Source organism: Amblyomma americanum, chromosome 7 (genome assembly GCF_052857255.1).
Source record: "Amblyomma americanum isolate KBUSLIRL-KWMA chromosome 7, ASM5285725v1, whole genome shotgun sequence".
NCBI lineage: Eukaryota > Metazoa > Arthropoda > Arachnida > Ixodida > Ixodidae > Amblyomma > Amblyomma americanum.
In genome coordinates, this window is record NC_135503.1 from 76,973,962 (window position 1) to 76,992,530 (window position 18,569).

Consider the following 18,569-nt stretch of genomic DNA (forward strand, 5'->3'; position numbering starts at 1 on the left):
TTACCTTAGCTTTCTAAGGAGGGAGGCTACCCTTGAACACCAACTTTGTTTGTTTCTTGAGATATCTGAATGAAATTTTCAGGGTAGGCTCACAGCACAAACATTTCAAGAAATACTATGTTTCATGAAGCTGTGCACACTGGTTCTAAGGTTACAGGAGCATATCAAACTGGTTCACATAGGCCCCTTACTCCAGGTCTGGAGAATTTGAAAATGGTTATTCCTACATAGGTACCGCAGGGCAAGGCAAGGCCCTTTTGTTGAATTTCCTCGCTGAAAAATTTTAGCATAGCACTGAATTTGGTGTCATTGATTAGACCTCATTAGCCAAAATTAATTGCTTATGACAAATTCCAGACACAATATTCTGAATAAACGAGCTTGACTTGCCTTTAGAAATTTATTCAGGTACGGAAAAAAAAAAACATGGAAATTCAATAAGTGGTTCCCGAGATGCAACCAGAATCTCGATCACCTCGCACATGAGGAAATGCGTTTCCAAGTGAACGGCGGGCGATGCGTTGTCACGCTTCGGGGTAGATGCGAGACAGAAGCTGGAGGCCACAATCTCCGAGGTTGATGCCTTCGGCGCACAAGGCATGCCCGAAGCAAAGCATTCTTGCACCGATGAAGCTGCTGGTACGTCTCTGGAAGCGGCGACGCAATCGCTGTCTAGTAGCGATGCAGAAGCAGCTACGTGGCTGGAAGCATCGACAGTTTTTGGCGGCACGCTTTGCCGAACGAACAAACTTCATTGCACGCTTCCGCGCACCGAACGCGTGTAGCGTCTTTAGCTTTGCTGGACACATCGTGACTGACTGCGCAATAGTCAACAGTTTGCAGGAAACTGTTCGGCCGGCACGGTGAGAGATCGTAGACGTGACAACGGCGATCACAACGAGAAAACGAAATAAAGAGCGACGGCAGCCGGGACGGACGACGCGGCGGCCGCCGCAAGAGGGGGTCGCCGCGTCAACGCGCGCAGCAGCCAACAGCGGCTGCACGATCCCCCGTGTTTTCGAGGAGCGCGTCCTTCACCCAATCACAGCCTCGCATTTAAAATGTGGGAAACTCGAAAGGCGCTTTGAGGGCCCCAATCACAAGCGAGCCACGCTCCCACCATGCCACCGCCACCGAAGGCGGCGAAAAAAGAGCAAGAATTCACGAACGAAACAAGACCAAGATGGCGGCGCTTGGTTCGCTGGCTAAGGAACAGCGTCCGCGCTAAGTTGGGGTATTTTCGGCGCTTTCTCGCAGCTCAGCGGGCACCGCGTCTTGTTAGATATTTAATATGAAGTACTTTCACGATGAATTAGTCGTTCATATTTACAGAAAAGGTAGTTTGACACATACTGCCGGAATATGTACCTTCCCAAAAATCGACTTTTTCGCGATTTTTTGGTTTTCAAGAGCCGCGCCCCCCTTAACTTACTTGATGGCAGTCGCTGATCGCGTCGGTACTGCCTGGGCCAGCTTCTCCAAGTCACTGCTTCCATGTTCCTTCAACGCATCCAACAGCTGCTTGCGTTCACTGCAGAGACAGAAGCACAGCACTATGACGTGTACTCCTTCCGCACCCAGCAGCTTATTTGCAAGGCAGGCTTACAAGCAGACTTCAAGTGAAGAAATCTCTGATCATCTTAAGCTGAGCTGGCATCAGACACAGCAGTAACAACATGCAGCAGAACCTTGCTGTTATGTTCCTGGGTGCAGAGTTTTGCCAGCTGCTATGTCTTCATGAGCCAGTCCCACCTAACCTCCAATACAATAGAAACCCATGCGATACAGACTCCTCGGTTATGTCGCAACTGTGACAGCATTCCCACATGCTACGTCGCAACAGTGCTTTACCCTGCGCCAGCATTTTGACATACAACGTTCAGCGAGCGTGGAACAGCAGTGGCAGACTGCCTAAAGCGGAACAGACTTCATCTGCTTACCTGATTTGATTGCATGGCAAAAAGCAAGCACTTTCATGTGTTGTGAATTTTGGTTTTGTTTTTCCTGTGTTGCAGGGATTGCGTCTATTCACTGTCGCTTGCGTTTTTTAGCGCTAGTAACCTTGTTTCAGAGAGTGAATCAAAAGCATCAAATAGCCTGTCTTTCTTCTTTAATAACGAATCCATCGACACATGGCCGCCACCGTGTTCGGTGGCTTCCGCCATGCTGCAACCATGCCAATGCTGTCGAGCACACTTACAGGCAGCATGAATCTGGATGCAGCTGCTAGTGCAGTTCCATCACCGGTGCAGCACGAACAACTGAAGGCGCGAAAACGAAGCTGTATGACTGCTAATGCTGTGCGGGGAGCGCCGTTGGCTAAAAGGCATGTTTCTATCATCCACGTTTGCCTTGTTGTCTGCGGCTTAACACAATTTCTAGGTTCCAATAGATTAAGATTCTGTAGGATTAAAGCGACTGCATTGAAAATGGAGCATAACTATTCATGCATGCCCAAACTTCACCTGCTATGCACTGCCTCCATCTTCGCTACTACCTGCCTTCCACAAAAAGCTGCTCAGGAGGACAGAGCCATCGCAGGGCATCTAGGTCATTCAGTGCATGCAAACGAGTGCGAGAACTGCAGAGCCTTGAAAATTCCAGTGAAGCATTGCTACCTTTACTATAAGTTAAAAATAATACAATCCCCCCCCCCCCGAAAAAGGCCAGACAACGATGGTACAATTTTTCTCACACACGCCTCCCGACTACTATGTTTCCCGGCTGGTACATTCCTTTTCAGAGGTCCTGTGGAACACAGAACAGCAGAGTTCTGTGGATAATTCTTAGCTGTAGAGTTTTTTACACAAAAGTGATATCCCACTCTGGACAAGCTGACAGAAGTTGTTTCATGACAAGTCAACAGGCTGCAGTACAAGCTCAAAGCAAGACTGCCAGTTAATACAGAGCCAACCTACCACACAGCCTCAGTACCTGTGGCCTGGCTTGAATGCTTTCACATGCCAATTCGCAATCTTGTGCCCCACTGTTATTAACCACAAGTAAACATCCCCTTTAAACTTCCTTCCACCACAATGAATCTGATGTCATAGAAAGTTTGCAGCATATTAAACAAAATAAAAATAAGAAATGAGCACTGAAGAACAATTTTGTAATCACAACAGCTCAGATGTACAACAAATCCTTAACAGAATCGAACATGTTGAAACAGATTTTGTAAGTTTCAGATGCCAGAAGCATCATATTCCAGTTATGAAAATTCTGGTGAGTAAAATGATGTGGTGCCAGCTTTGGCAACTACTTTAACACTAGTGCCATCAGCCATGCAGTAATCAGATTCCGAACAGCTACGTCAATGTCAATGGATATTGTCACTGGATACTTATGAACACCCTCCAATGAAGCCTATCCAGGTGATGAATGGAATCGACATCTGGTCTGACGGCTGCCCAGAAAGACGCAATAAGGCACACGATGCCCTTGCAACATACGGGAAGTGCACCACACACCAAGGAAAAGCAGCCTTCAACGAGGAACAACAAAAATTTTTTGATCGCCTAGACATGTTACTGTGTTTCCCCCCAAAAAATTCCCCCAATATATGTGAAGAATGGCGAATCTGTTCAATTTGGAAAGCTGCAGTGGCAGAGTTTGAAAATACTGAGGTAAAGAAATGAGTCTTCACTGATGGAGTGTTTGAAGATTCAGGGAGTTTCGGAGCTGAGGAATACTGTCGCATGTGTAGTTGCTAGTTATAAAACGAATCACACGGTACTGTAATGATTTGAGTAACTGTGTTAAATAACCCTGATGCGGATTCCAAATAATGGAGGCGGCATATTCCAGCTGCAATTTCACCAGAATGTTGTACACCAGGAGCTTTGTGTCAGGTGTAGCCACATGTACAGTGTTTTTCAAATTACTCCTAGTGTTCTACTCACTCTGCTGAAGGTGTATTCCATGTGCCGATTCCATGACATGATGACACAGAGGCATTTGAACTGACTTATCCACTCAATGGCAGCATGGTTGATATAAGAAAATGGTACATTGTAGCGACATGTATACTGTAGTTCACGAGTTCCTTGCGGCACTACTGAAGACAGCGACTGCCTCAAACAATCACGAGAGTGCGTTAAACACATTCCTCCGTGCCTCGCCATCTGTGTGTCTGCCTGCAGTGTACATAGATATGGTTCACACCGACGCTGCTCCCGAGAATAAAGTGGCAGAATCGTCCGTCCAAATAAAAAATAGCCCGAATTTATCCCTCATATGATTTGTTATTGTCGAGATAAGATGACGCAAAAGCCTCGTGCCCCATTTACGGCCAGTGAACGTACTGAAAACGACAGTACAGTCGCCGACCGATTTTTCAGACTCGAAGGGACCCGAAAAATGGTCCGAATAATTGAACAGTCCGAAAAATCCGTGAAGTACAAAAAAACTACTTTATTGAGATGAAATCTGCTTAAAAATGTCACTGATTTTACCTCGCGACAAATTTCTCTTGCTGGCGACGATTTGCGCCTGTATTTGCGCCAAATTTGTGCTTTCACTGTACACGATCGACAGAAAGGTCACCGCATTTAGTTGGAATACTTCCCACGCTTCTTTGACGGACCTGGCGGGGCCATGTTGTCCACAACCCGAGTGTGCACTACACCGCTCGTCAAACACACACAAAGATAAGGCACTTTTCGTTCAAAGCGGCGGAACCGCCGGACGCAATAACAAAACGGCGAACGGATGTAACTTCGTGAAGACTGAGCGCCACTCGGTCAACGCGGTCAGAGGAGCCCAAGTGACGAAACGGCGAATGGCAAACGTATGAGACCCGCAGTGATGGCTCAATGGTTAGGGCGCTCGGCTACCGATCCGGAGTACCCGGGTTGGATCCCGACCACGGTGGCCGCGTTTCGATGGAGGCAATGGAGGCACACGGCGCCCGTGTGCTGTGCGATGTCAGCGCACGTTAAAGATCCCCAGGTGGTCGAAATTATTCCGGAGCCTTCCACTACGGCACCTCTTCCTTTCTTCTCTCAGCCCCTCTTTTATCTCTTCCCTCCGATATGCGAGATAGCTCCTGCACAATTTCCTTCCCACAACGACCAATTTTCAACGTAAGGGACAAGTGATAACTGCCCGCGACAACACCGGCGACAAAAGCAAGTTGACGGCGATGACAATCCGGCTGCCACCTCAATGTGTCAGAGATCGCAGGGACCTCTACTGGCAACAATCAGGACGTAAGTGTGTCAAGCCAATCCAACTGCAGTGTAAATCCACCTCAACCCAAGATGGCACTTTCTGCGCCGGAGAAAAGCCGATAAAATGGCCAATTTTGGGCTGCAGGCGACTGAAATTAGTCCGAAAAATCGAACTTTCGGACTTCTGAAGTCCGAAATACCCGTCGCGAATATGTATGTGCTTCTATGCAGTGACTGACGGTGCCTCACCGAGGTCCAGAACATCCTACAACTCCGAATTATTGAAGTCCGAATTACCCGTCGGCTACTGTAATAACATTAATCTATCCTGAAGCTAGGAGTCCTGCTTAGAAGTGCAACACCATTTTGGAAACAATATTTTGGCGTTTGAAAGAGCAGTGGCACGAGCCATGCACGACAGACTCTGCAAATAGCATACATAACGCACGCACACAGTAAAGCTCGACTTGAAATAGTGTTTTGCACATGTACACCACAAAGCACGCAATGCTCTTAGCACACGCTATCCCATATGCCCATTTTATACTGGCACAACATTCTGCAGTGTCAGAACATCGCTGTGCACTCATCGCAGCTTTGGTAGTGCTACAAGGAATTACCGAGATGGAGTAAAATGAATGTAATTACCTTGGTTTTGTTAACAATAATCTGTATTAACCACACGACACATCATTATGATAATGAATTAAGGCCCTCCTGTAGAAGATGAGACTCGTTAGGTTTATTAATCTGATGATAAATGACACAGTCATCAACATTAATAGGAATTAAAGACTGGTGGGTGCCCGCAGGTGCACATACAGGGGAGGGTGCTCCACAGATGGTATCTTCCAGACCAAGAGTGTGCCCCATCAGCTTCGATCCACTAGGGGCGCTGAGGGTGTGCAGGCTTCACGGACGCACATGTGCATGCAGTCCATGTGTACTATTTTAAACCGGGTTTCAACTGTATGTCCTTTAGGAGGCTTCGCATGAGAGGCTGCAATCAATTCAATACAGTGGTTGGAACAGCGAAACAGGGTGGGGAGAGCCCCCTGGCTAGGGAAATAGAGTCCAGCCCGCTTATAAAGAACATGAGCGTCACGCGGCGTCTGTTCGTTATATCCCGAAGTTCGCAGTAAGTGGACTACAGCTTTAAAGACGGTTGCTTGTCAAAACACAAAATTTTTTCTTTGCGAAAAAGTCTGTGATGGACGTGTGTTTTTGCAGCGCAGATCCGATCAGGGAGGTTTCCGGATTATTTTAAGCAAAAGCGTGCTCTTCGCCGAGACCCTTGGCATAGACAAGTTGTCTGAGGCTCTCTATGTAGCCCATTGCTACAGGCGCGCTTATGGGTGCTGGCTCCGTAGTTTCATCCTCATCTGATTCCTCCGCGTCACTCTCGTCCCGCACTTCAGAAACGATGCCCTCCGTGCACGGTTCCGCGCTGTCGGCGTAGTCATCGACAGAAATAAAATCATTCCAACCAATGTCATGGCCCCCCATGTCAGAGTCGACGACGCGCTGCAACAAATCGCTGCCGGGCTGGTCATCTTGCGAAGCATCAGGCTCGGCGTCAGACACTGTGTCGACGAAGCCGGCCTTGCGGAAGCAGTTCCACTTGCCAGTGGCCGTCAGCTCCGTCCAAGCCGCTTTCATCATCTCAACCGCTAAATACAATCGAAATGGGCACGGTGTTCCCGTCCAACATTCCGAATTACAACCAGGGCGACCAGGGCCCCGAAATTTGAACGAAGCCAATGAAACGTCCGCACCGCAACAAGAGTGACTGAAGCGCGCGATGGGGTAGACGTGCAACGCACACAGGCGGCACTCAAGCTAAAGATACAGACGCAATCGCCAGCGGAGAGTCCGCACCGCAACAAGAGTGACTGAAGCGCGCGATGGGGTAGACGTGCAACGCACACAGGCGGCACTCAAGCTAAAAATACAGACGCAATCGCCAGCGGAGAGACCAATGAGGGGCGTCCGTGAGCGTCACTGCAGCCACCTCTTGGCTCCCACGGAAGGCCTGCTTCACGGAGTGAGGCCTTCGCGATCGGCACCGGCGTGGTTGATCACGGAGGCCACGCACGGATTTGCGAGAGAGGAGAGGGAAGTGGAGTAGCGAGGAGGGCCGGGAGGGTGGTCTTGGAAGGTGCGCCAGCGGGGAAAGGGTAGCTCTCTTAAGAGCGGCACGAAACGGGGCGGGCAATTCAACCGCGATGAGGCTTGAGAAAACATACCACACGGCGGGCGCACAAAGGGGTCGGAGGCAGGTTATCTCGCGTCGCGGCGCCGGGTTTACGCCGTCCATTCGCTTCCTCCGATCAGCAGGGCCTAATGATGTTCATTATACGTGATTTTGTGGCATTGAAATAATGTATATTTTGACGGTCGTGCAGGTCTCGCTCGTTGTATGCGAAAGTTTCTCTTAAGGGCATCAGTTTGAATTAACGAGCTTTTACTGTATAGTACACACCAGGTATTTCAGTGACCACTTCAAAAAAAAAATTTTCTATATGAGCTTTCAGGGGCGAAAATATGGCTTTTGCGGCGGAGTATTACCGGTGTTGGCGGACACCAGAAAAGTGGTGAATAGTCTTGTGTAGTAAGCCGGTTAACTAATTTTATTAATTTTTTAACTAGTTGAGTTAGACGCCTAGTTGCAATTAGAGATTTGTAGCCGGTCATTAGCAATAGCCACATCAGTTGCTTGCATTTCAAAAACTTGATTACGCTCACCACTGTGGCTCGACAAACTTTGGCTGTGCCGAGCGCAAATACATGTGCTTTCGAAAGTATGCAGACAAAGCAACACCGTCAGTGCACGTAATTAGTTGAAAACGACAAATTTTTGTCGAACCCCAGTGCCAAGGGTAAACCCGTTTTCAGAATTCTAAAAACTGATACGGCCATTACTGACGACCGGCTACAAATCTAATTGCAGCTAGGCGCCTAACTGTACTAGTTAGAAAGTTATTAAAATTTACTTAACCAGCTTACTACTCAAGACGATTCACCGCTTTTCTGGCGCCTACCAACATAACAATTATTGGTCTTGGGGGAAAGGAATTGGCGCAGTATCTGTCTCATATATCCTTGAACACCTGAACCGTGCAGTAAGGGAAGGGATAAAGGAGGGAGTGAAAGAAGAAAGAAAGAGGTGCCATAGTGGATGGCTCCAAAATAATTTTGACCACTTGGGGATATCTAACGTGCACAGACATCGCACAGCACACGGGTGTGATAAACATGAAGTGTGGCAAGTGCGCTGCACGCACTCGCGCGCATGGGGGGAGAGAAGACGACGAAGTAGGAGAATACAGATTGGCTCGACCGTATGCTACGTGTACTGTTTCATTGCTAATTATCATTACTACGATACAACATATTTTGGCGACGAGGATGCTGTTTTGATTCGGGACCTTCACGTGGCCTGCTCACCATCCGTCATGAGCTTTTCTGGGCTTCAGCCACCACCACCCTTCCTGCCGACTCCTGGTCGTCCTGCCCTTCCATGGGAGCAATGGGAGCTGGCGTTCCGGAATTACATGCTGGCCTCTGGTGCCTCTACTCTGGGCGCGGACAGGCGGAAGGCCATCCTGCTGAATTGCCTCGGACTGGAAGGTCAGCGCATTTTTTATACATTGGCGCCGCCGCCTTCCACTCCAGCGCCTACAGCTGCGGCTTCGCACTCCGGTGACGAGGCGCCCCGCCTTGACGAATTTTATGCGGCGATATCCATCCTGTCGGAGCATTACAAATCATCCGTAAATGTAATCGCCGCACGTCATCGCTTTCGCCGTCGAGTTCAGGCTCCAGGAGAGACAACCGATGAGTCAGCCTTGTCGGCGACTGCGGGTTTGGGACCATGGCGGACGATATGATCAGGGACCAGCTGGTGGAGAAGACCTCGAGTTGCCATCTGCGTGAGTGCCTACTCATGGAAGGCTCCTCCTTGACTCTGTCGCGCGCCATGCTCCTTGCTCGACAGTGTGAGCAAGCTTCCCGGGAAGCCAGGGAATTGGCTGAGGAGGACGCTCCAGTACATCGTGTGAGATGCGAGCGCGGATCAAGACAAACACCACCTCAGGCCCATTGCTGCAAGTGCCAAAGTCAACCATCACAACCTGCTGCTGCAATACCAGAGCGCATGTGCTACCGCTGCGGTTCTACAACTCACCTAGCGAACAACCCTGCATGCCGAGCCCGCAACCGCAAGTGTCGTCGGTGCGGCAAGGTGGGCCATTTCGACTCTCTCTGCAAGTCGTCCGACCGTCCTGTTCAAGTTCAGCAAGTTGCAGATACTGCTGACACATCGTCGATGCCGGATGGCTCCAGCAGTGCGTCTATTCTCAATGTTGAAAGTCAAAAAAACGGAATTTTCGCCTCAGTCCTGATTGAAGGCAAGTTCATCCGCTTCCTGATTGACACCGGCTCATCTGTGTCAATTATTTCTGAAGACCTCTACCACCGATTCTTCGCTAAATGTTTCCCGCTTAAATCAACTGCAGTTCAACTATTGGACTATTCTAAGTCTCGGATTATAGTCCAAGGGTGTTTTGTTGCCACAGCAAAGTTCCACGACCGTACTGCCTGCATCCTGTTGTACGTTGTCTCGGGAGGCACAACGCTGCTGGGCCTGGATTCCATTGCCGCTCTACAAATGAAGATCAAAGGTGCATCGTTGGAATGTCTTTCCATGACACCTGATACGCCTCTGTTACCTCCTGAGCTACGTCCACACTTCGAACATCTCTTCTCCAAGGAACTCGGAGTTGCTCGTGGCTACGTGCACAAAGTCAGAGTGCAGGATTCCGTTTCTCCTGTTCCTTGCAAGCTCCGACGGCTGCCGTTTGCCATTCGTCAGCAGGTGTCCGAGGAACTCCAGAAGCTTGAAGCTCAAGACATCATTGAACGGGTCGACGCTTCCAAGTGGATTTCACGCATAGTCGTGGCTCAGAAAAAAGATGGCTCCATCCGAATGTGCGTCGATTTGCGTGAGCCGAACAAGGCTATTGTGGTCGACAGTTTTCCTTTGCCTCAAACGGAAGAACTTCTACATAGCTTGGCCGGGTCAAAGCGTTTTTCGAAGTAGGACCTTGCCTCGGCTTACCATCAAGTACCACTTAGCCCTGAGAGTCGGGAATTGACCACATTCATTACCCATGATGGCCTCTTCCACTTCAAACGAGTGTGTTTCGGCCTTGCTTCGGTGCCTTCGGCTTTTCAGAAGATGATGCACTTAATTTTAAAAGGGTGCAAAGGTGTCCTCTTCTACATCGACGACATCATAGTCCATGGCACCTCCCGACAGGAGCACCTGACCAACCTTCGTGCTGTTCTCGAGCGCCTGTCCCAAGCCGGACTCAAGCTCAACCACAAATGTGTCTTCGATGTTCCGAAGCTCACTTTCTTGGGGCATGTTGTCAGCGGTGAAGGACTGTTTCCGCTTTCTTCTGCCATCGAGGCGATTACGAAGGCTCCGACTCCATCTAACATCAGCGAGCTTCGCTCCCTCCTTGGACTTGCGGGTTTCTACTCCAAGTTTATCCCGCATTACTCCGACGTCGTTGAGCCTATGCGCGCCCTACTTCGAGGCAGCGACTCCGCCTTCACTTGGACTGCTGCTGCGGATTCAAGCTTCAAACTACTGAAGTCCATGTTGACGTCATGTGACGTGTTGCATTTTTTTTATCCTGCCCTTCCCGTGGTCGTAACGACTGACGCTTCCGGATATGGCCTTGGGGCAGTGCTTCAGCAAGACAATGGCCATTCCCTGCAAACTGTTGCGTTTGCCTCCCGTACCTTGACATCCCAAGAAAGAAAGTACTCTGTTGGTGAACGTGAGGCCCTAGCTTGCGTTTGGGCGTGCGAACGGTGGCACGTGTATTTGTGGGGCCGGCCTTTTGTTCTACGCACCGACCACAGTGCACTTGTCATTTTGCTGTCGACGAAAGGAACGGGCCATCGGCCGTTGCGAATTTCACGTTGGTCGGCTCGCCTGTTGTGCTACAACTACACTGTAGAGTACCGCAAAGGCAATGACAACTCTGTTGCGGATGCTCTGTCTGCCTTCCCTTACCGACCACATCGTGCAGTGAGCCCAGTGAGTTCGACGCCAGTGACGACGACTTCGTCCGCCTGCTATCGCCAGCCGTGACTCTACAAGAGCTTCAAGAGGCAACCATCAGCAACGCGGCAGTTGTTCAAGCCATTCAGTTTACATCGGCGACATGGCCGGACAAGAAATCCCTACCGGAGAACCTTAGGCCATACTATCTCCTGCGCTCGGAGCTGTCCGTCGTGCAAGGCGTCTTGTACCGAGGTGACAGGCTCGTCGTTCCCGAAAGTTTGCGACGACGCTTCATGGACATCGCGCACGAGTCACACCCCGGGATCAGCCGCACGAAAAGTCGACTGCGAGAGCTCTACTGGTGGCCGCGAATGGACGAGCACGTCGAAGAAATGGTACGGACATGCGTCGTGTGCCAGTCCTGTGACAAATCGGCTCGTCCGGTGGCAGCTCCTCTGCAACCTGTCGCCTTCCCAGAGAAACCTTGGGATAAGGTTGCCATTGATATCGTGGGGCCTTTCGACCAAGCTCCCAGTGGCTGCCGCTTCGCGATTACTCCCATGGATTATTACAGTAAGTGGCCCCAAGTTGTCTTCGCTGATGCCATCACAACTCAAACCGTTCAAGAATTCCTGCTTGGCCTCTTCGCTCATGAGGGTTACCCTCAAGAGATTGTCTCTGACCACGGACCTCAATTTTCATCGATGGCCATGCAAACTTTCCTCCGCGAACGGGGGATACGCCATTGCTACTCTTCAGTGTACCATCCCCAAGCTAATGGACTCATTGAACGATTCAATCGAGTGCTTAAGTCTTACATTCAGCTAGCTCTGTGCGAGCGACGCGACCTACGTACAGCGATTGTGGACTACCTCGGTGTCTACCGCTGTACGCCCCATGCCACGACAGGAATTGCACCAGCTGTCCTACTTCATGGCCGGTTGCCCCGCACAAGACTTAACGTCGTAGGACTGCCGGATCAGTCCTTCTCAATGGATCCGACAAAAGCGCTTAAGCTTTTGCGGCAGATGCTTGACGAGAAACAAGCGCAATACAAGCTTTATGCGGACCAGCGGAGTGGCGCCCAGTGTCGTGACTTTCAGATTGGCCAGTACGTGCGTGTCCGCAAACCAAATGTGCGAGGCAAACTGTCAGCTCGGTTCTCGGAGCCTCGGAAGGTTGTGGAGCAGCGTGGACCTGCATCTTATCTGCTGGATGATGGGCGAGTGTGGCACTCGTCCAAGTTTTCTGCGGTTCGCCCAGAAGTAGTTCAGCAGCAACTGTCCTCCTCAGCTCCAGCGGCCCTTTTCGCTGATGTTTCGCCGCCTATCGACGGCAACCGCATGCCGCCGCCCAGTCCACAGTCCGGAGCCGTGGTCCAGGGTCCTTCTTCGGACGCGCCTTCAATCCATATGATGCCAGCCGTTCCGCCCGCTCCGGAATCGGCAGCCGCTCCTCAACCCTCGTGTAGTAAATCCACAGCGGCAACTGCGACTTCACCTCCTGCGCCGCCTCGCCGAAGTACTCGCAAAAAGAAGCGGCCCGCATGGTTCAAAGACTATGACATCCGCTAGACATTTTGTTTTTTTTTAAGTGCGGCGGAAATGTGATAAAGATGAAGTGTGGCAAGTGCGCTGCACGCACTCGCGCGCATGGGGGGAGAGAAGACGACGAAGTAGGAGAATACAGATCGGCTCGACCGTATGCTACGTGTACTGTTTCATTGCTAATTATCATTACTACGATACAACAACCGGCACACAGCCGCCGCGGTCGCGTTCGAACCCGGGAACTCCGGATCAGTAGTCGAGCACCCTAACCACTGAGCCACCGCGGCGGGTGGCACAAGAGGTTCGTTTTGGGGAGAACGTCGGTGGAAGATGACACAAAGCAGGGGCGCCCTTCAACCTCACGGAATGAAAACAACGTGGCTCGGATCAAGGAAATCGTACAGCAAGACCGCACCATTACAGTCTGCATGCATATAGATGCTCTCGATATTAGTAAGACAACGTGCCACCAAATTTTTCGTGAGAACTTGCAGAAACGAAAGGTAAATGCCAGAAAACTGGTAATACTTTTCTGCAAAAGCCATATTTTTACCCTAAAAAGCCTACCGTAAAAACCGGACTATAGGTCAAACAGGAATATAGGTCGACCCCCTAACTAACCAATTCTAAAAATGAAAAAGATCTTTTTTCAATGGGAAAAGTACCGAAAGACATCCTTACTTTGAAACAAATGCGACTCGAGAGGTTGCACAATGGTGACAGTATTTAATTTCATTTAAATGCTGCTTATATGTACACCCGGCAAATTTTTTAACAATATCGCGCACCAATCGGCCCGCGTGTTTGTTTCTGGCACAGGCAAGTACGGCGCCGTAGAGCAAAGCCCTCCTCTTCATGAATCGCCGCAACCAGGATGGCGAGCCTTTGAATTGCGCCCTCGTGAGTCTAGAGGCACGCGCGATCTCTGCTGCTTTCACGCGGATGCATTCGGCAGTCACAGGCAGCGATCTTGCTCGCAGCGCAACACTTCCTTCCTATTCACGATACACTACGGTCTGCCCACGAAATGATGTTTTCTTCTGGTTGCTGCAAGTTGTAATACGCAGCTTCTGCCCCCGCCAGTACTGAATGCTCTTTTCGGATACTCCAAATTCGCGCTGTGCCGCCAGGTTCCCGTGAGCTTCCTCGTACTCAATCGTGTTTTTCTTGGAGGCAACGGTAAATTGCCGTTAGCTTCCGCTTTGCATCTACTGAAACGCAAAATGGCGGCACTGCTGCTGATGGCGATGGTGATGGAGGCTGTTGACTTCAGCCACCCATTGTTGCAAGACTTCCGTATTTTTTCCGCCAATGACCGGTATATAAGACGGGGGTCGACTTTTCACCATGGTTTTTTGAAAAAAAGTTCGACCTATATTCCGGTTTTTACGGTAAATTTGAAATTTTTGTTAAAATTTTCGCTGAAACAAACCCGGTATTATATATGCAACAACTTTTTAAATCTTTATCTTTCCAGTGAAACGACGATTTCGTAGGGCAGGTTCATGGCAACACTTCAAAGTAATTTGCTGCTTGAAAATTCACCTGGTTCGGGATTTGGAGGCAGTAGATGTCGGCAGCACGCGCCTGGTGAAATTTGGTGGCAACACAAAAGCTCATGGACTGCCAGGCCTGCTCTTGACCATTTGTGCTCGAATCAGCCAGTGCGAGCTGCACTTCTTGAACTGATGCTGCACGCCGGCGGCGCCACCAAAGGACTTCACGGAACTAGTGCAGTTAGTGCAGCCAAATCAAAGCAACCTGTAGAACTGTTCGTGGTAAGGTGTCATGTGAACCCAAGAGCTAGTATTATTCCCCAATTATTTGAAAATTTGAACATTCAGACACAAGAACTACTGTTGCTCATCGCATTACACATCCTTCAAAGAAGCCATAGCTGCAAAGATTGTAGGCATATAGAGTAGGTCAGCTAATGCAGCATGCAGTAGTCTGCAAGAAACACCCCAGACTCACTTGACTGTCCAATTCGTATCGTCATCCTTCAAGCCTTCACTCTTGAAGCGCACAGTCATCTTCAAGTTCCGCCCACGGCAGGAACGCAGCCTCGGTACCAAATGCCTCCGTGGCGCTCTGGATGCCTTCGCTTTCTTGGCTCGTGGCTCAGAAGGGGCAGTCTCATTCTCAGCCGCTGGCTCAGAAGGGGGCATACTGGTCTCATCAGAGCGTGAGCCAGCAGAAGACGTGCCAGGTACGCTGAGCAGGGAGTCAGTCGATGCCTCCATCATGTCACGCACTGTTGCGCAGACTGCAGAAAAAGGCAATGTACCACCAGGATGAGCCATCTCATAGGTGAACTGGCTAGGCAGCCTGAAATATTACTCCAAGTCCACTCCTAATGAAAAGGGTATAGTACATTATGGTATGGTTTATAGGGGTTTATCATCCCAAAGCAAATTAGGCTATGAAGGACACTACAGTGAAGGGCTCTGGAAATTTTTACCAACAGGTGTCCTTTAAAGGGGCTCTGAAGCACCTTCCGAGGAGAGGACATCAATTTTCTCAATCACTGCACTGCGTCGTCACAAACACCTGAGCCAAATATACACTTCTACAAGCAGCAGAGACCGCACAATCACGCGCGTAAGAGGGCGAGCCCTTCCCGGCGGCTCTCTCATGCTCGCACCTTCCTCCGTCGCTCGCATCTACGTACACCAGTTGACAGATGGCTACTGGTTAGGTTCTATCAGACGTCACATAGCTACCGAGGCCGTGGCCAACAAGCCGCGTAGGTTCGGCGGGTGAGGAAGCTCTCCCCCGGAGGTGGGGCTGGCGAAGGAGTGCAGACCTTCCAGCATGCAAAAAGTGACGAGAGGAGAGGGAAAGGCTCGAAGGCGCTGAAATTCAAATTTTGACTGCAGATAACTCTGTTTCTACAAAGCGCATAAAAAAATCCTTCGTGTTCAATATTCGTGATGCGGCATGCTTTAAAATCCCAGGCGTACCGCAACTTTATTGGAGCCCCTTTCAGAGCCCATTTAATGTGCACTGACATTGTGCAGTATACAGACCTCTAGAATTTCACTTCCACCGAAATTCGACCGCCACGGCCGGGATCGATTCCATGTCTTTCGGGTCAGCAACCGACCGTCATAACCACTGAACCACCGTGGCAACAGTATGCAGGATAAAACAGCTCAAAGTTGCAAAGGGGCTATGAAAGACTCAGTAGTTGAGGGCTCCAAATTAATTTAGGCTGCCTATGGCTCCCAATAAAGATGGTCACTCAACCTTGCCATCAAGCAAACAGAGCTAGACCCACAACACAGTGCCTAGGCAAAGACTGTTCCCCTGCAGCCAACACGAAGACCTGCCCACTCCTTGAAAAAAGTGACCCAATATGAACTCTAATGGAGGAAAATCTTAAGCAGGTTTAACTCTTCACAATCAGGGAGATCCCAGGCAGGTGAAAGGTGGATTCCAACTTTGAGAACTAACGTTTACAACCGCCACAAAGCAAAAAACCAGGATGGAAAGACTTTTTTTTGACAGGACAGGCCAGGACTGCACTGACACGTCCACCTTTTTTTAATTGCAAAATTGAGTAAATACAGAAAGAAAAAAAAACAGCCTATGTCTTACGAGATTTAGAAACAGGAACAATATTGGTAAAATCTATAGCATGGATTTAAGTGCAATAAATGCCCATTGCACTGCCATCATCCTCAGTGCAAAGTTTGAGTGTTCTTTTCTGTCATTTTACGTGCAAAACAACCTCCACCCCACAACTCCAAAATGTGAGGCGAATGCTCATACCACAAAGCCACCAGTGCAGTGGAAAGGTCAACGATTCAACCCTTGATTTTACCAATGCTGCATGGTTTTCTCCCCACTAGTAATGAAAGTAGCAGCACATGACTCTCTTTAAATGGACCGGAATCTGCAAGATAATTGGCTGTAATATAGTTGTCAGCAGCCACGAGTACTTAGTGCTTCGAAAATGTGAACTGAAAGTCACAACTGCACTCAAAATATGGAACATCATGTAGCAACATAAAATCTCAACATCGGAATCCCTAGGAGATAATGGTAGAGACCGCTAAGGGTTTCATCGCTTACTGTCAGCATGCTTTGTATAAAAAAGTTCTAACAAGGCTGCTGTTTGGGATAGTTAAACGCAGGATAACTGGAAATATGTAGATAAATGTAAAGGGACAAGTAAACAGATGGAGAATATGTCAATAGCATTTCTTAAAATAAAGTGTCTAATGGGTGTGGACATTCTGCACACTCACGATTTGCACTTGTACTGATGATATCACCAGCATGGGAATGTGCATGTTGGTAATGTGCAATAAGAATATGAAGAGGCGCGTACTTATTTTTTTAACAGTTATGTTCTGTGCCCCATACCTGCATCAATGTAGTCACTGAATGGCATAAGTGGTACAAAAAAAAACACAGCCTGATAGTATTCTTGAAGCACAGTCAGAGCAGTGCCGTAAAGACACCAGCAATTTCGAGAATACACTTTCAGAAATCGTGGCACAGGGCAAAAACACAGAAAGGCAGAGACAGTGCCATACCGACAGGGCGCAGTCAACATAACACCAGTTCACCAGACTCCTGCTGAAAGCGCACCGACAATGCCTAATGCTGTGTCAGGTCACTGATCCATTTATCATCCAATCTGCACGTATTAATAAAAGTCCAAAAGTATGTTCGTAACTAGTGCTTCCAAAATGTTTTAAATGCGTTTTCTAAACTTCGTACCTCTTTTTCGGCAATGCCTTTCTATCTATTTCAACAATAAACACTAAACCCACTGAACTACACGTGAGCGTTTCACAACGTTAAAGGCCGGACCATGGGGCAGCGCGTTTCTTCGGCGTCCCTTCAGTGTGTCTGCTACAGGAGTCACCAGAGACAAAATTTCGCCGTTTGGAAGGTGTTTAATACAAACAGAGACCTTCGAAGCGTCGAAACTTCACCTCCGGCGAAGAGACACTTTCCAAGCGTTGAAATTTCGCCTCCGGCGATGCTAGCCGATACGCTGACGCAGGGCCTAAGAAACGCTGCCTTGGGGATCCACCTTTACGATTACACACCGACCTAAATAGCAGCGTCTGATGAGACCTTGGAAGCGTCGAAACTTCGCCTCCGGCGAAGAGACACTTTCCAAGCGTTGAAATTTTGCCTCCGGCGATGCTAGCCGATACGCTGACGCAGGGCCTAAGAAACGCTGCCTTGGGGATCCACCTTTACGATTACACACCGACCTAAATAGCAGCGTCTAATGACTCCATTTAATAAAAATAAGCTCCGTTCTCACTATAAAACATATCTATTGTCAGTAAAAAATCTGAATGAAGTTCGACGTCACTTTGGTCGACCAGCTTGGAAACGATGAGCGACGCTTCTGCGTCCGGGTACAGCCACCGTTGTGCTGTTCTTCGTACCAAAATAAAACGTCGGAGACAAGCACATGCGTCACCGTTGCACGCGGTTTAGCATTGTTACGGGCGTTTTAACGTAACCGCGCACGGACTAATAGCGCTTCGGGTTTGTTAAACCCATGGTGAACCATCGGCCCACTACGTGATTGTAGCTCGCCCACATGCGTGAATGACAATCTTTACCACTCGCTTCGAGGCGCACAAGCTTTGCCTTCTGTAGTAGCGGACTGGCAGAAGGTTAAAGCAGAAGCTTACTTACAGTACAGTGCACTAGAAGCTCACTATACTTGCAACGAGGGAACTGGCAGGAAAAGGACGAAGCAAACGCTCATGAACGCTGGCAAATCCAACGTTT

General features: G+C 49.2%; 1 protein-coding gene across 5 annotated transcripts in view; it reads right to left on the minus strand.

Moving 5' to 3' along the window:
- The window catches only part of LOC144099325 (uncharacterized), a 45,750-nt gene extending 27,181 nt beyond the window's left edge, over nt 1–18,569 (minus strand). For 4 of the 5 annotated variants that reach the window (XR_013307381.1, XR_013307379.1, XM_077632542.1 and 1 more), the window contains exons 1-3: nt 18,474–18,569; nt 14,775–15,066; nt 1,433–1,531 (exon numbers count right to left, since the gene is read on the minus strand). Coding sequence is in view for 2 of the 5 variants with exons in the window: in XM_077632542.1 (XP_077488668.1) it covers nt 1,433–1,531; nt 14,775–15,046 (371 nt within the window). In the remaining 3 variants the exon portion in view is untranslated. Of the gene's footprint in view, nt 1–1,432; nt 1,532–14,774; nt 15,067–18,397 lie in introns of all 5 variants that reach the window. The other variant, XR_013307380.1, reaches the window with a different exon arrangement.